The 13,723-nt window shown below is 45.1% G+C and overlaps 1 protein-coding gene across 1 annotated transcript; it reads left to right on the forward strand.

The window, feature by feature from the left end:
• Nucleotides 1-632: 632 nt before the first annotated feature.
• LOC132079989 (ras-like protein family member 11A-like) lies at nucleotides 633-12,591 on the forward strand. The gene is made up of 4 exons (XM_059482929.1): nucleotides 633-920; nucleotides 2,274-2,330; nucleotides 4,550-4,632; nucleotides 9,823-12,591. Exons 1-4 carry the CDS (start codon nucleotides 776-778, stop codon nucleotides 10,288-10,290), a joined length of 753 nt encoding a protein of 250 aa, XP_059338912.1. The 5' UTR covers nucleotides 633-775; the 3' UTR covers nucleotides 10,291-12,591.
• Nucleotides 12,592-13,723: the final 1,132 nt, after the last annotated feature.

Here is a 13,723-nt window from a genome sequence, read left to right on the forward strand (position 1 = left end):
CCCACAGCTGCCCCAAAGCTCTGAGGGAGATGGAAATGTTTATTATCCTGGAGAGCGGGGTCTCATGGGCAGTACACAATGAAGGGCGCAGGGAGAACAACAGAGCGCGGGGCTGGGGTCGCGGAAAGGGCGAAGGACTCGGACAGGCAGAACAGGATTATTCACAGCCGAATTAGAGCTGAGCACGGCCGTGACCGCACCGCGCTCCGAGCGCTCCCGTGACGGCTGCAAAGCCCCAAAATCTGGATTTTAGCAGCCGGCCAGGGGAGCGCACGGAGCAGGCCTGGGGAGGGCTGTGATGGGAGAGCCGTGAGGGGAGGGCTGTGAGGGGAGGGCTGTGAGGGGCGGCAGGGTGAGGGGAGAGCTGCGAGGGGAGAGCTGCGAGGGGACGGCTGTGAGGGGACGGCTGTGATGGGAGAGCCGTGAGGGGAGAGTTGTGAAGGGAGGGCTGTGAGGGGCGAGCTGTGAGGGGCGGCAGGCGCGGCCCGCTCGGGGCCGGGGCAGGAATGTCCCGCTGCCCTCGCCATTGGCTGCGCGCTGCCGGAGTCAGCTTTCACGGGGGCCGATCAAAAAGTTCCCCTCGGCTCTGCGAAGTCGCTGCCTGAGCAGAGGCATTGGCTGAGGGAGGCCGGGCGCTCTCGCATTCCTCGGGAGATCGCCTGCAGTGGGATGAGAGCGCTTCTGGCTGCCGGCAGAGCCGGGCGAGGACGGGCGCCGCGGAGCCGCGCTCCTGCTTTCCTCCCGCAGCCCGGGCCGAGCAGCCATCCCTTCTGGCATGCTCCTCATCCCTGAGCACACGATGTCTCAGTACTCCACCAACTTCCTGCTGCTGCCCATCCCGGAGTACCCTGCGCTGGACTGCGCGCCCAACAAAATCATCAAGCTGGTGGTGCTGGGCGGCAGCGGCGTGGGCAAGACAGGTAAGGACAGGTGTGTGCCCCGCTTTCCTTCCCTGCTCCTTCGCTGCCAGACACACCCAAACTAGCGAAATTTAGCTTAACTATTTCAATTTGCTTTCTTTTCTTTTCTTTCCTTTTTTCTTTTATTTTAAAGAAAAGGCATAGGAGAATTTTTGAGATTTGCTGTAGATGCGTGAGAAGCCAACATGAGCCAGCAGTGAGTTTTGTACTCCCAAATGCTTCTAGCTGCTCTTGAGCAAATTATTTAACTGTAGCTACATTTCCACACCCCAAAAGGCGGCTTTTATCCTCCTTTCTGTAAGTGTTTTATGCTCTGTTTTATGCTTTTATGCTCAGACAAATCACAGTGTACAAGATGTGTCTTTATTATTGTCCAAAGGAGAGGGGAAGAAAAGAGGGTAAAGAGAGCATTGTTGAATATCTGGTCCATGATTTCAGGAATTATGAAAAGCAGATTGATTTATTACGTCTGTGGTTCCACGGGATTCAGCAAAATGTTTGTTTTGGCTTTGAAGCAGCCACATCTTCATATTATTTTTAAATAGTTTCTTAAAGACAGCTGCACAGACAATTTCATTTAAGGATGTTAAAGGATGACCCAGTGTCACTGTGAGAAAAATTATTGCTTGAAATGAAATCTATTATAAAATAATGTTGCTTGCAGAATAAGATATTTTGTTTAATTCTTAATTAAGTGGTGTTGCAAGTTACTAGGAATCTACTGAGATCCAAGCACCACAGGAGTATATGTTACTGTTGCCATGATGGGATTTAAATGTTTTATGCAGAAAAAGGAAAATGTTCTTATCAGAGTTTAAGAAAGCAGCTCAGGTTGAGGTGAATAAGGTGAATAAGAAGCCAGGGTGCTGCAGCATGACCCAAGGGTGCAGAGCACATGGAGTTTGTTTGCTGGGTGTGATTAGATACCACTAATGGGTTTTGTGAGAGGTTTTAAGGCTGGAAAGAGCCATTCCATCCATCAGCCTCACTTCTTGCATGACAGAAAATGCTTAAATCTGGATTAGCCGCAGTCTGCTGCCTTGTTACTCTTCTAAATTCTTTCAGAGCAAAGGACAGATTGTTTTACCTGCAGTCACAGGGAAACAACCTCCTGAATCCCAGGGCTCATTTCCAACACAAGCTGTGAAGAACTCTGTGCTGGGTATCCCAGGCTGGCCCCAGATCTTTGTCTGTGAGAGCTGAGAGCAGCTCTGGCAGAGCAGCACATGAGCAATGCCGAGATGAAGCTGGTTCCACGTGAGCCTCCCTCCTGCAGGGGATGCCCCAGCAGCTGTGCAGGGTGCTCAGGGCTCTCTCTCACCAAGCACCCACCTTTCTGTCGTTGTTTTGCAGCCCTGGTCGTGCGCTTCCTCACTAAGAGATTTATTGGGGACTACGAAGCCAACACTGGTGAGTTCTGCTCTGCCCAGCAGCCCTGCAGGGAGTGGGAAAGAAATCCTGTCTGCTTTGTGACTGCTGCACGTTACAGGGAAGCCAAGTGGTGTTAGATGTCCATAAGGTGCATATTTTCAGTTAATAGCCTCGAGCTATGAAAGCAATAAATCAAAGGCTCATTATTTATGATCCTTTCAGCTGTTTGTTTTTTTTTTTTTCTCCAAGTTGATGGAAAGGGATCAGAGTAAAAGGTTTGCTTGGGGACATACCTATAGTGAAACACAGTCTCAGGGAACAACTTACACATCAACTAAACCATGGAAACCTAATGCTGCTCCCCCTGCAACCCCAGGGAAGGCAGAGGAATTCTGAGGAGTGTAAATGCAGTTCAGAACCTTTTCTGTGCATTCCCTTTATTTCAGGGGCTATTAAAACCAGGGAAACCTTGAAATTGAAACCTTCTCTCCATAAGAAAGGCAAAGCAACCATTCATTCCTTGTTTAATCCAGAGGGTGTGTTCATGTGAACTGTTCCAGGAAAATACTGTACCCCCATGCTCACCCCTACTGCACACCCCCTACATTTGCCACCTCACAGTTTTGGGGTAAAAGTGGGCAGAATTCAGAAAATGCTTCACTTTGGAGATGCTTGCTGAGCTCAGGATGAGGAAGGAGCAGCACAAGGCACCTTTGATCTGAGGAAATGCACTCTGGAAGCTCCTCCTCCCAGCTCCCCCTCCCTGACCCTGGTTAACCCTGATGCTTGGCTGCACTTTTGCTCCTTTTCTTGTGTCACCTCTTCTCTGGGAGGCTGTACATCAAGTGAGAGCTGGGAGCTGTGCAGTGATGGCTGCCAGAGCAGTGCTGGGAGCCACATGCTTTTCCCATTAAGCTCCCAGGCCCGTGGCCATGCTGCAGGAGAGGTGAATGTTCCAGCAATAATGAACAGGTGGCAGTGACTGCCCTTGGGATCACTCAGCCCTGCCTGTCTTTGTGCCAGGCATCCCTGGGCAGAGCAGGGGCACTGCCTGGCAGCTCCTGCTCATTGTTCTGCAGGGCATCATGCAATGGGAACAAGGGGCTGTCTGGTCTTGGGGTGCAGTGTCTTCTCATAAATCACCTTTACAGCTTTAAATCAGGGCTGCTTTTAAACACAAACCAAATCCCACCAGGCCTGGATCCCCTCACAGTATTAAACCACAACATGGTAATGTGGGATTCAGCGCTGAATTTCCTTGTGCTGAAAATGCTCTGTGAGCTCAGGGTCCTTTCCACTGGAATAAAATAATTTGTTTCCTTGAAACAAAGCTGATTTTCAGAAGTGAGGGCATTACTGTCACTAGTGGGCTCCCTGTTCATGTGAATTCCTTGCTCTCCAGTGGGTGGATTTCTCCACATCTGACATTGTTCTGGAGGCAGCAGTGACAATGGTGCTGGGGCAGGACAGAAGGGCTGTACACAGCAGCTGTGGATTAGCATTTCCTCACAGCCCCACGTGACTGGGGCTAAGTTCTAAAGGAAAATGAGGATGACAGCCACCTCTGAACCACAGAGAGTTCACAAGACCAAGACTTAAATTTTTGTTGTCATTTACCTCAGCTGCAGTAACAAAATAATGTTCAAGCCCAGGATAGGGTTGGTTAGATCAGAGCTAGATCAGGCCTAGGTGGGTAGAACTGGCTCCTCCAGATTAACCAAAGTCAGGTTTGAAGTGTCCAGTCTTTGGGGATTTCAACCAAGCTCTAAATCACACAAACCCCAAGAGCACCTGGGGGATTTGTATACCATCCCTCATTCTGTGCCCAAAACTGGAGCACTTTCCTTTTTTAAAGGCATTCAGAAAAATGCATCAGGAAACACTCACTCCTTTCACCAACCACACCTGGATGTCTTCATTTGTGATTATAAAAGTGAACTGCACTTCTATATAAAGTTGACAGTATGGACTGGAAACCTGAGTGGGGTTTATGTGCCCACTTTGTGTCTGTGACTCAATCCTGAGTGACCCTTCCCACCCCCAGGCTGGCTGTGCCTTCAGGACATGTCCCCACTCAGCAAACACAGCCCCACTGCTGAGCAAACAGCCACAGCAGCACTCCAGGCCAGGCACTTTCCTACAGGCAGCTCCACATCCTAAACCTCAGAGCTCTGGATTTCAACAGTCCCATTTTACCTTTCCTTTGTCATTTTGCTTCCCTGGTACAGTCCCTGACTGACATCTTCCTTCTCCCCCAGGTGCTTTGTATTCCAGGAAGTTCACCATAGATGGGGAGCAGATCTCTCTGCAGGTGCAGGACACTCCCTTTGTCTCATTGGAGGTAAAACAACTGCTCTGTGCTTTTCCACACGCTTCTGTCTCATGTTTATTGCCAGCACTTCCATCTGTAATTAACTCTGCTTAGCAGCAGGAACACACCTGGGCTCAAACCCAAGACTCATCAAGGTACCTTAAACTGCACCAAAATGAGCTCTTGAAGGTGTTAAATCAGGCTCCTTCAGGAGTGAGCCAAAATTAAACCAATTTTATTACCAACACATTACTAAACAGCAGTAAAATCACAATCTGCTTCCCTCTTGCCAACAGCTTGATTGTTTTATTTTCTGTCAAGTGGTTTCTGTCCCTGCATGGCAGGAAACTCACCTGCCCAGAGGCCCAGAGTCTCTTCCTCCCCACCCAAAGTCTCTCAGATTTGGAGAAGTGTTTCTTTCCAAGGGGTCAGGCTTCACAGCAGCTGCCATTTCCAGCTGTGGTGCTTTGCCCTGCTTTCCTTACCCTGGTTTTAAATGTAATTAATTCCTTTTTTTAAGATGTTAGCAATTATCACACTCCTTTTTCTATCAGTGCTCTAGACAGTTGGACTCGATGATATTAAAGACTTTTTCCAATCTTAATGATTCTATAATTGTATTGTGATATTAAAGACCTTTTCCAATCTTAATGATTCTATAATTCTATTGTGATAATAAAGACCTTTTCCAATCTTAAGGATTCTATAATTCTATTGTGATATTAAAGACCTTTTCCAATCTTAATGATTTGATGATTCTATTATATTCTAGATTTAATATTCTACCAGGAACCTCTTTCTAGAAATATTTTTCCAAGCAGGATTAATACTGTTTCTCCTTGAAGATCTGCTTCACATGCAGAACAAGAGGATGAAAATAGTGTCAGAGCAACAGGAAATGCAGTGAAATTTGGGGTTACATGAATGCTGGAAGTCTCATGAGTAATAATACCTACAGAATAGCAGAGATTCCATTATTAAATCAGGTATTCTCATTGTACCACCAAGCTTAAACTTCTAGGTGTGGCCTTAACCTCAGACTAGACTTAGATTTGGCCAATATGTTGGCATGGGAACACTACCCTCTCTCCTCATGTGTCAGGCTGCCCTGGACAGCTCTGCACCTTTGTTTTACCTGCCCAGAGCCACCTGAGCATCTCTGTGCCACGGGACTCTTCATCCTGAATTCCCACAAGGGAATAAGCAAAGCTCCAATTTCCAAAGTTCCATTTCCAGCTCCTCTGCCTGGAAGTGGGCTGAAGGGGAAAGCTTTGATGCAATCCCACTCTTCTGTGCAAGGTGCACAGAGCAGAGGGCAGGAGCCCTCATCTGCTCTGCACACTCAGAGGCAAACAAAAGCTGCAGTGGAAGCTCTCCAAATATTCGAGTGGGATTTACCAGCACAAAGGCCTGGCCAGCTTGCCCTGCAGAGAGGAGCTGGGGGGGATTGGGCACCGCTGGGATTGCCTGATAAACATTTAACAAAGGAAATCCCTTCTCTCTTCTGTGCCATGGGATAATTGAACTCCTGTTTTCAGACCACAGAGATGCTATTTTCCTGTTTAAATTAAAGCTGTGTCCTACAGTTCAGTGACTCCAGAGCTGCACAAAATTTAGCCAAGCCTACAGCTGATGTTGCTTAGTTAGAAATTATTTAAATTAGTTAGGAATGAGTTTCATTTTCTTTGTCCCAGTCCAATTTCTGTGCTGTTCCAAGATCTCCCACAGACACCCTTATCTCCCCCTATGTCTGTTTGCTTCAAATAATAAATCTGCAATAATTGGAGGGACTGTGACAGAACAAGTTAAGATTTAGAAAATGTTGGATTTTTTATTAAAATCCTTAAGGATGAGAGTTTCCTGCACTCTGCAGGCTGAGTGCAGTGTTCCAGGAGGAAATCATGTGGAAACCCTGAGGATTCAAGCCCCCAGAAATGTGAAATTGTAAGAGAGAAACAGAAGCAGATGAGTGGTTTTGTTGGGTGATTCATTGCTGCTTGGCCTATACACTGCAATGGCCTGTGTGTTTCAAAATTCATTCTGGAGCAGAGATTTCCATTTAAAAAGTAGCCCATTAACCTTTGATTTCCTGAATAAAGCATTCCACTTGGGATTATCCATCCATCCATCTCACTGCTGGGTGGGCCTAGCTGCAGTGAGGGAGAATTTCTGCTCTTAGGGCTCTCTGAATGTGCACCTTCTCCAAACCCATTCTCAAAGCTTGCCACTGCAATTAGTTTTGTTGGTTTTTTGTTTTTTTGGTTTTTTTTTTTTTTTTTTTTTTTTTTGCCATGAAAGGGTTTTGCTGGTGAAAAGAGGCTTCCAGGACATGGAGAGTGGCTAATTATCCCCAGACTGGCTACAGCCCAGACCCCAACAGTGCAAATTGCCCTTCTTCCCACAGGCTGCCCCAGCCTGGCTGGAGTTCACTCTCATTAACCCTCCCAACAAGGCTGTGGGGAGGATCCCTCTGCATCATTCTGCTTTGGGGTTTGGGGAGGAGTGATAGGAGCAGCTGATAACCAATGTCACTGCTCACAGGATTTAGCTATGAGCTGGCAAAGACATACTCAAGGTGTGATGAGCCAGTGTCTCTGAGGGTAGTAATGAAATATTTACAAAGGGCACTTGGCTGGCAGAACTCCTGGGGAAAGCTTTGAGCCTAATTTACACTCTGCCCCTTCAGAAATTCTGCTTCCTCCTCCTCACAGAAGAGTTTGTCAGTAGTTCTTTTACTGTCTGATCTACCAGGAGAAAACTGATCAGTGTTACTCATTCTTTGCTACCTCTGCCATCTGAAGTTAGGCTTCATCATTCATGTTTAGGTCTAAATAAAAGTGCTCTGTTTGGGGAGAGTGCTGAGCACTAAATTCTGTTAGAATTAATGTGAATGGCAGATATGCATTCTATAGATTATAGATAATGGAATGTGTTTTCTATCAGTCTTACTGAAGTTAATGAAAATTTCTTGGATAGAATTTAGCAACAATAATAAAAAGTTGAGCTCTCTATTTTTGATGTGGAACTCTCCTTAAAATACACAATTTTTACCAGCTTCATGAAGAGCTGTACACAGAATATGCTTGTTATATAAAATATAACTTAAATAAAGGATATTTTAAAAATTATAACATTGCAGAAATGTAACATTGACAGGAGAGACAGCTTTTCCAAAGCAAGCAGACTGCAGCAGGGATCTCCCTCTCTGGCTGGGCTATCCCTGTCCCTGCAGGGTAACAAAGAGGAGAGGATTAGCTGGAAATAGCATCATCCTGACAAATGAGCTGATCTCTTTTCAGGCCCACAGTGCTGCACTCAGCTTTGTAGTCCCAGAGCTGGTGTTGTTGGGGCTCTAAATAGGAGGGGTGATGGACTCAAGAAATATGTGACCAGAAAAAAATTATATAAACCAAATTATATAAACAGCTCCACAAACTACCAATTCCTCTTCAGCTGATTTTCAGTTCCAGTCATTGCTTCTTGGTAACCAATTGCTTTTTTTCAAAAGAACTTTGACTATCTGGAGACCTGCAAGGCAGATAAACCTGGCAGGCTTCACCAAACAGAGTTAGTGAGAGCCTCTGTCCATGGAGACATTGAATAAAGAATTGGAAAAAGCCCTAAAAGTCATCTGGGGGGACAGCTGTTCACTTGTCATGCTGTGACAAACCTGATGGACTTTTAGTGCTCTTACTGTGCCTGTCACAGTTTTGTCCACAATAACAGTGTGAGTTTCTGACTGGTTGGGTACCAGAGAATTTAGAACTAACTTTCCAAAGCATTATTTTGGCTTTTCTCTTCAAACACTTTGCTCTGACCCCTCTCCATTCCACATTACTGCTTTCCTGCAGTACGGGATGAGAGAATCGTGGAATCAGTGAGGTTGGAAAGGAAGAATGAGTCAAACCCATGATTGATCCCCACCTTGCACTGAGTGCCATATCCAGTCATTCCTTGGACACCTCCAGGGCTGGGGACTCCAAACCTCCCTGGGCAGCCCCTGCCATTGCCTGACCACCCTTTCCATGGAGAAACTCCTCCTGATATCCACCCTAAACCTCCTCTGGTGCAGCTTGAGGTGTTTCCTCTTGTTCTGTTCCTGGGAGCAGAGCCTGGCCCACACTTGGCTACAGTCACCAGGTGTGGATGCAACAGCCTGGTCAGAGTGAGAGAAAATGGGGTTTGTTTTCTCACAGTGGACTTGTGAGGCTTTTTAGGGAGTCATAGAAACAATAATAACTTGTTAGTGTAAACAACCTGCAGGTGCTGTTTTGCTACTCAGTTTTTCTGTTCTTCTCAAGGACTGTTTGTGATAAAGATGTTTTGTTAGTTAGCCAATCAAGTAGAATGTGTCGAATCTATCTCTAAAAGAGAGGATTTTTCATATTAAATGCTCCTGTCCTGCAAACCAGCCTTTGAGTGAATTTGTGTCATTTCTGGCTTAATGGTGACAACCAGGTTCCCCCCAGAATCTGCTTTTCTCTGTTGTCATCTTATCACAGGGGTTCCATACTGTTGTCTCCTTATCACAAGGTTTCATACCTTCTTGGTGTTTCTCATGGGCAACTCCTCAAAGCACTGACTCTTTCTTCTTCACAAAGCAGCCACCTGACTCCAGCTCCCTTCTCAACACCGCTCTTTCACAGCATCTTCTTCTCACTGGTTACAGCTGTGGCCTGTTAAAGTCAGGCCTACTCCTAATCTTTGATAACTGGCCCACTCAACACTCAACTAAAGCATTGACTAGTCCCAGTATAGGAATAGTAAAGACACCATTGGTGTGATAGAGAGTACGTACTGTAGGGGAAAGATGAAATAATAATGAATAAACTGAGCTATAAACTGCAAAGATCAACCCTTGTACCTTTTGCATCATGGTCTAGCAAGATAAACCAAGCAAAATGAATTTAAGTTTGCCATCCCAAAACCCAAGCAAGCTACTTACGAGCAGCTGTTATTGAGCAAACCTGTCTCTGTGGCAAAGGAGTGGGATGGCTCGGGCAACTCCTTAGGGGTGAGATTACTTTCTCCACTATCTTTATTTTCTTATATTCTATCCCCCTACATTTCTCCAGGCTGGACAAGCCAGCACAGTGCTACCAACACCAGGAATTTCCCTGGTACCTCCAGAGAGGTTTCTGGGAAAACAGTCCCATGCTCAAATCCAGCTCTGTGTGGGGCTGATCCCTGATGTGCACATGCCATGTTGCTGTTTTGCAGGATGACACAGACAGCATCTGCTGCCAGGAGCAGATAAACCGCTCCATCTACTGGGCCGACGGCTTCGTCTTCGTGTTCTCCATCACGGACTACGAGAGCTTCCGCCTGCTGCGCCCGCTGCACCAGCACATCCGCAGGATCCACCCCAACGCCAACATCCCCCTGCTGCTCATGGCCAACAAGGGGGACCTGCTGAGGGCCAGGCAGGTGTCCTCCAAGGAGGGGCTGCAGCTGGCCACCGAGCTGGGCGGCACCTACTGCGAGGTGTCGGCGCGGGAGAGCTGCGAGGGCGTGCACGAGGCCTTCCAGCAGCTGTGCCAGGAGCTCAGCAGGAGCAGCTCCAGCTGCAACGGGGAGAAGAGGAGAGGTCTCCACCTGGTCAGGCCCAAGTCGCCCAACATGCAGGACTTGAAGAGGCGTTTGAAGCAGGCTCTGACTTCCAAAGGCAAATCTGCCACCACGCTTTGATGTTCCTGCTCAGGGATTGTGTTCTGGAGCCCTGGGTAAAAGGGCAACAAGCTGGGGAAAAGGGGCATCAATTCAGCCATCAGGATGTGGGAGAGACTCTCAGTCCTGTGAGAGACCCTCGGGTCCTGTGAGAGACTCTTTTGTTTGGTCTTCACATCCTCCTCAAAAAGCCCCTGCTCATTCAGCAGAGGAACTCGCAGAATTTGCTCTCTGGAGCAAGGATTTCCAAACTGTGGTTTAAAAAAAGAAATCGTCCCAAATTCATTCTGTCTTTTTATTTCTTTTTGGAAAGGGCTGCAGTCAAATATCTTGGTGTTAAAAAGTGGGTTTTGTTAATGAGAATAATGAAATCCTGCTTTTAAGAGATGTGACTTCCCTTGGGGATGGTTGTGTTCCCAAACACAGGCAGTGAACTACAGCAGGGCATGAGTAGAGTGATGGGAGCTCTACTGAGCAAGAAAAATGGACCAGATCTGCTTCAGTGCAAGACTGGAAAATAAATGAATTAATTCCTTTAAATGAAGAGAATAAATAGTGAAAAGTATTAATTGAAAGAAAAAGTTCTGAGCAATGGGGAGAAATTTGTTCATTTGCAAACTTAAGCCTTACAGTGTCTCTTTAAAGGGAGATTTTTTAAAAAATCACTATTTTTTTCAGATTATTTTTGTTTAAAAGCACAGTGACTGCTTCTGAAAGTGATTATTTGGACAAAATTTGGGGCAGCATTCTGTATTTACCAATGTCACAATGTCCAGTAGTTTCTCCATGGCATTTCTCATTTTTCCGAAGGTTTCTTTCATGGCAAAAGGGAAAAATAGATCAGAGTGGTTTAAAACCTGCCAGAAAATGGGCTTCACTGATCAAGAGCAAGGAGGTCACCTAAAACTCTTAATTTTTTCCCCCCAAACTAGTTAGACTTCAAGTTCAAAACACTTTTAAAGAAACAAAGCCTTCACACAAAACATATTTACACCATTAGGTTATCCAGGGGTTTTTTAGGAAGAAAAGGTTTTATGATGCCTGAAATTTTTGGCTTTGGGAATTCATTATTTTGTTGTTTGAGTGTTTGTTGTTAAACCCAGGCTTCCCTGAGCAGCTCCCAGAGCATCCCAGCCTGTCAGGACAAGTCCCAGTGGCAGCGTCTGGTTGTGCCTCAGCACGTCCAAGGATTTGGGGCTGCATCCCAGGAACTGATTTATGGAACCAACACCAGCCCAGGGAGCTCCCAGCACTCTGTTCTCACTGAGGTGGGGAGCAACAGGCTTGGAGCATGAAAAATTCATGATGCTCCAACCTCTCCTTCAAGGGAGCAGATGAGCAATTCAAGGACCATGAAATGAAGTCAAGCTCAGTGATTTATACTCAGGGACACTGGAGGGAAACCCGAGTTTGATGGATATGGAAAAACACTCCCAGCTGCAGCTTCATCTGGCAAGACTGAGCTAAATCAACCTTTTCCTCATTAGGAGCAGCAAAAATGCAAATGGAGTCTGATGAGTATTTGTATAGCTCAGGGCTTTAAAATGTACTTTGTATTTTTCATTTCCCTATATTAGACAGCTCTAGCCATGATTTTATCACCTGGATTTGCCTTATCTCCAGCTCACTTTCTGTTTTATTTATTGTTTTCCACAGCTTCTCATCTGAGAATGTCTTGTGTTCTGATTCATTTAAGAGTCTCTCATTCCCACAAATGCTCTGCACCTGGTTTTAAATTCAGTTTTTCAAGTGGTATTAGGAGGGGAAAAGTTGGATCATCCAAAAAGGGACTCAAATTATATCAGGGAATTTTTACTTTGGCTTATGCTTAATTAAAAATTTGGTGTTTGAGCAGTGTCATTAACTATCCCAGGCACTCTGGTATTTATGGCATGGATTTTCAATATTTTAAATTAATAATAGCACTGCTCAAATATTGAATGTGAAATTCAATAATTCAAATATTGAATCTAGAGATTCAATGGCTTAAATATTGAGTCGAAAGTTTCAATAACAAGAAATAGAACAGTTTGCAAGACACACAGAAATGGAAGTATTTTTGTGTTGGAAAAATGATCACCAGTTTTGAATAGCAATTAACAATTTTGCCACTCCAGTACTGCATAACAAGGGCTAAATTTGCTGAAGACATTTTGCTGACATTGATTTGTTTGCAATTCCTTCAGCTCAAATAATTTCTAATTTAGGAAGAAATGTCACCAAAATTCAAACCTGTCAATATTTTAGTTTCATTAGTGATTAATAAAAACATGCAAGGTCTTCCTGAGTAGTGAATAAAATGGCTTCTCAATGTGTCACATATTTAAATATTCCTTATTTACACTAAAATTTATTGTTTTCCCTTCTTACAACCTAAGATACCCTGCTTTGGAAATATTCCTTATGTAAGGAAATACTCCTTATGAAAATAAGTATTGCCACATTCCTGTGGGGGGAAAAAAATCTACATTTTAGCTAAAGCCAAAAAAAGATTGAAACATTTAAGTCTTCTCTTAGGTACTAACATGTGGCAAACATTTATTCTGCTACAGAAACTTTAGTATTTCCTTTGTTCATTGACCAGGAGTACAAATACTGGTTTTAAGCCAGGACTAAGCATCTACAGAAGGCAATAAAGCTCAGTATTTTTATTTGGGGTGCAGCAGTTGAGCCCCCGACACCTCACTGTGCCCCAGAGGCAAGCTTGAAGGGCAGCACAAAAAGCAGGGAGAAAAGAATGCTATAGAATCAAGTGCCTAAAAATAATCCTGTACAAGATCAAAGTTTAGTCATGTAGAACCTGATCCTGAATTAGAAACTTCAGGCTGCCAGGGGAAAACATGAATTCTACTGAAGGTTTAAAATTAACCCTCTAGAGAGAAAGTACTGACACAAAGTCAAGAGGGGAGAGGGAAAACAAAGGTTTGAGAGTGTGGGATGATTCTTGGATATCAAAGAAAATTCTCCTCTCAGTTCTATTGATTTAGTCCAGATTAACTCTGCTGGAATCAATACCAGCAGCAGTGAACTGTAGAATTCCTTCTTTCAATTTTTTTTTCTCATCCCTCATCATTCTCCTGAGCATTTTAAATCTTTGTGCACCATCTGGTTTTCAAGATGGTTTTACAGCTGGGTTTACTTGGGCACAAAGCAGTTGAGTGATTTGCCCCAAGGTTACACAGCTGAGCAAGTACTTGAGAGGAACTCCAACCCTGTGTCCTTTGTAATTAATTCCCAACTCTCTACAACAACTCTCAGACCTTACACCTCCCTCAAGGTATGCACAAAGCACAGAGAGTTGCACAGGATTGTAATTAAAAGTTGGGCAAAGTCTCTTCAATCTCACCTGTGCTGGGTGCTGAGCAAAGTCTCAGTGGCAGGCTGGCAGCTCACAGTGACCCCAGACAGGCTTGGGAGCCACTGGAGATATTTGTCAATGGTTATTTCTGTGTTC

This window comes from Ammospiza nelsoni, chromosome 15 (genome assembly GCF_027579445.1).
Source record: "Ammospiza nelsoni isolate bAmmNel1 chromosome 15, bAmmNel1.pri, whole genome shotgun sequence".
Taxonomy (NCBI): domain Eukaryota; kingdom Metazoa; phylum Chordata; class Aves; order Passeriformes; family Passerellidae; genus Ammospiza; species Ammospiza nelsoni.

What these genes read in the sequence shown, in the direction of transcription:
- LOC132079989 (XM_059482929.1), top strand. Translation starts at nt 776, where the DNA reads ATGCTCCTCATCCCTGAGCACACGATGTCTCAGTACTCCACCAACTTC. An exon ending in CAGCGGCGTGGGCAAGACAG is followed by an intron (nt 921 to 2,273) that starts GTAAGGACAGGT and finishes GTTGTTTTGCAG; the next exon opens with CCCTGGTCGTGCGCTTCCTC. An exon ending in GGACTACGAAGCCAACACTG is followed by an intron (nt 2,331 to 4,549) that starts GTGAGTTCTGCT and finishes CTTCTCCCCCAG; the next exon opens with GTGCTTTGTATTCCAGGAAG.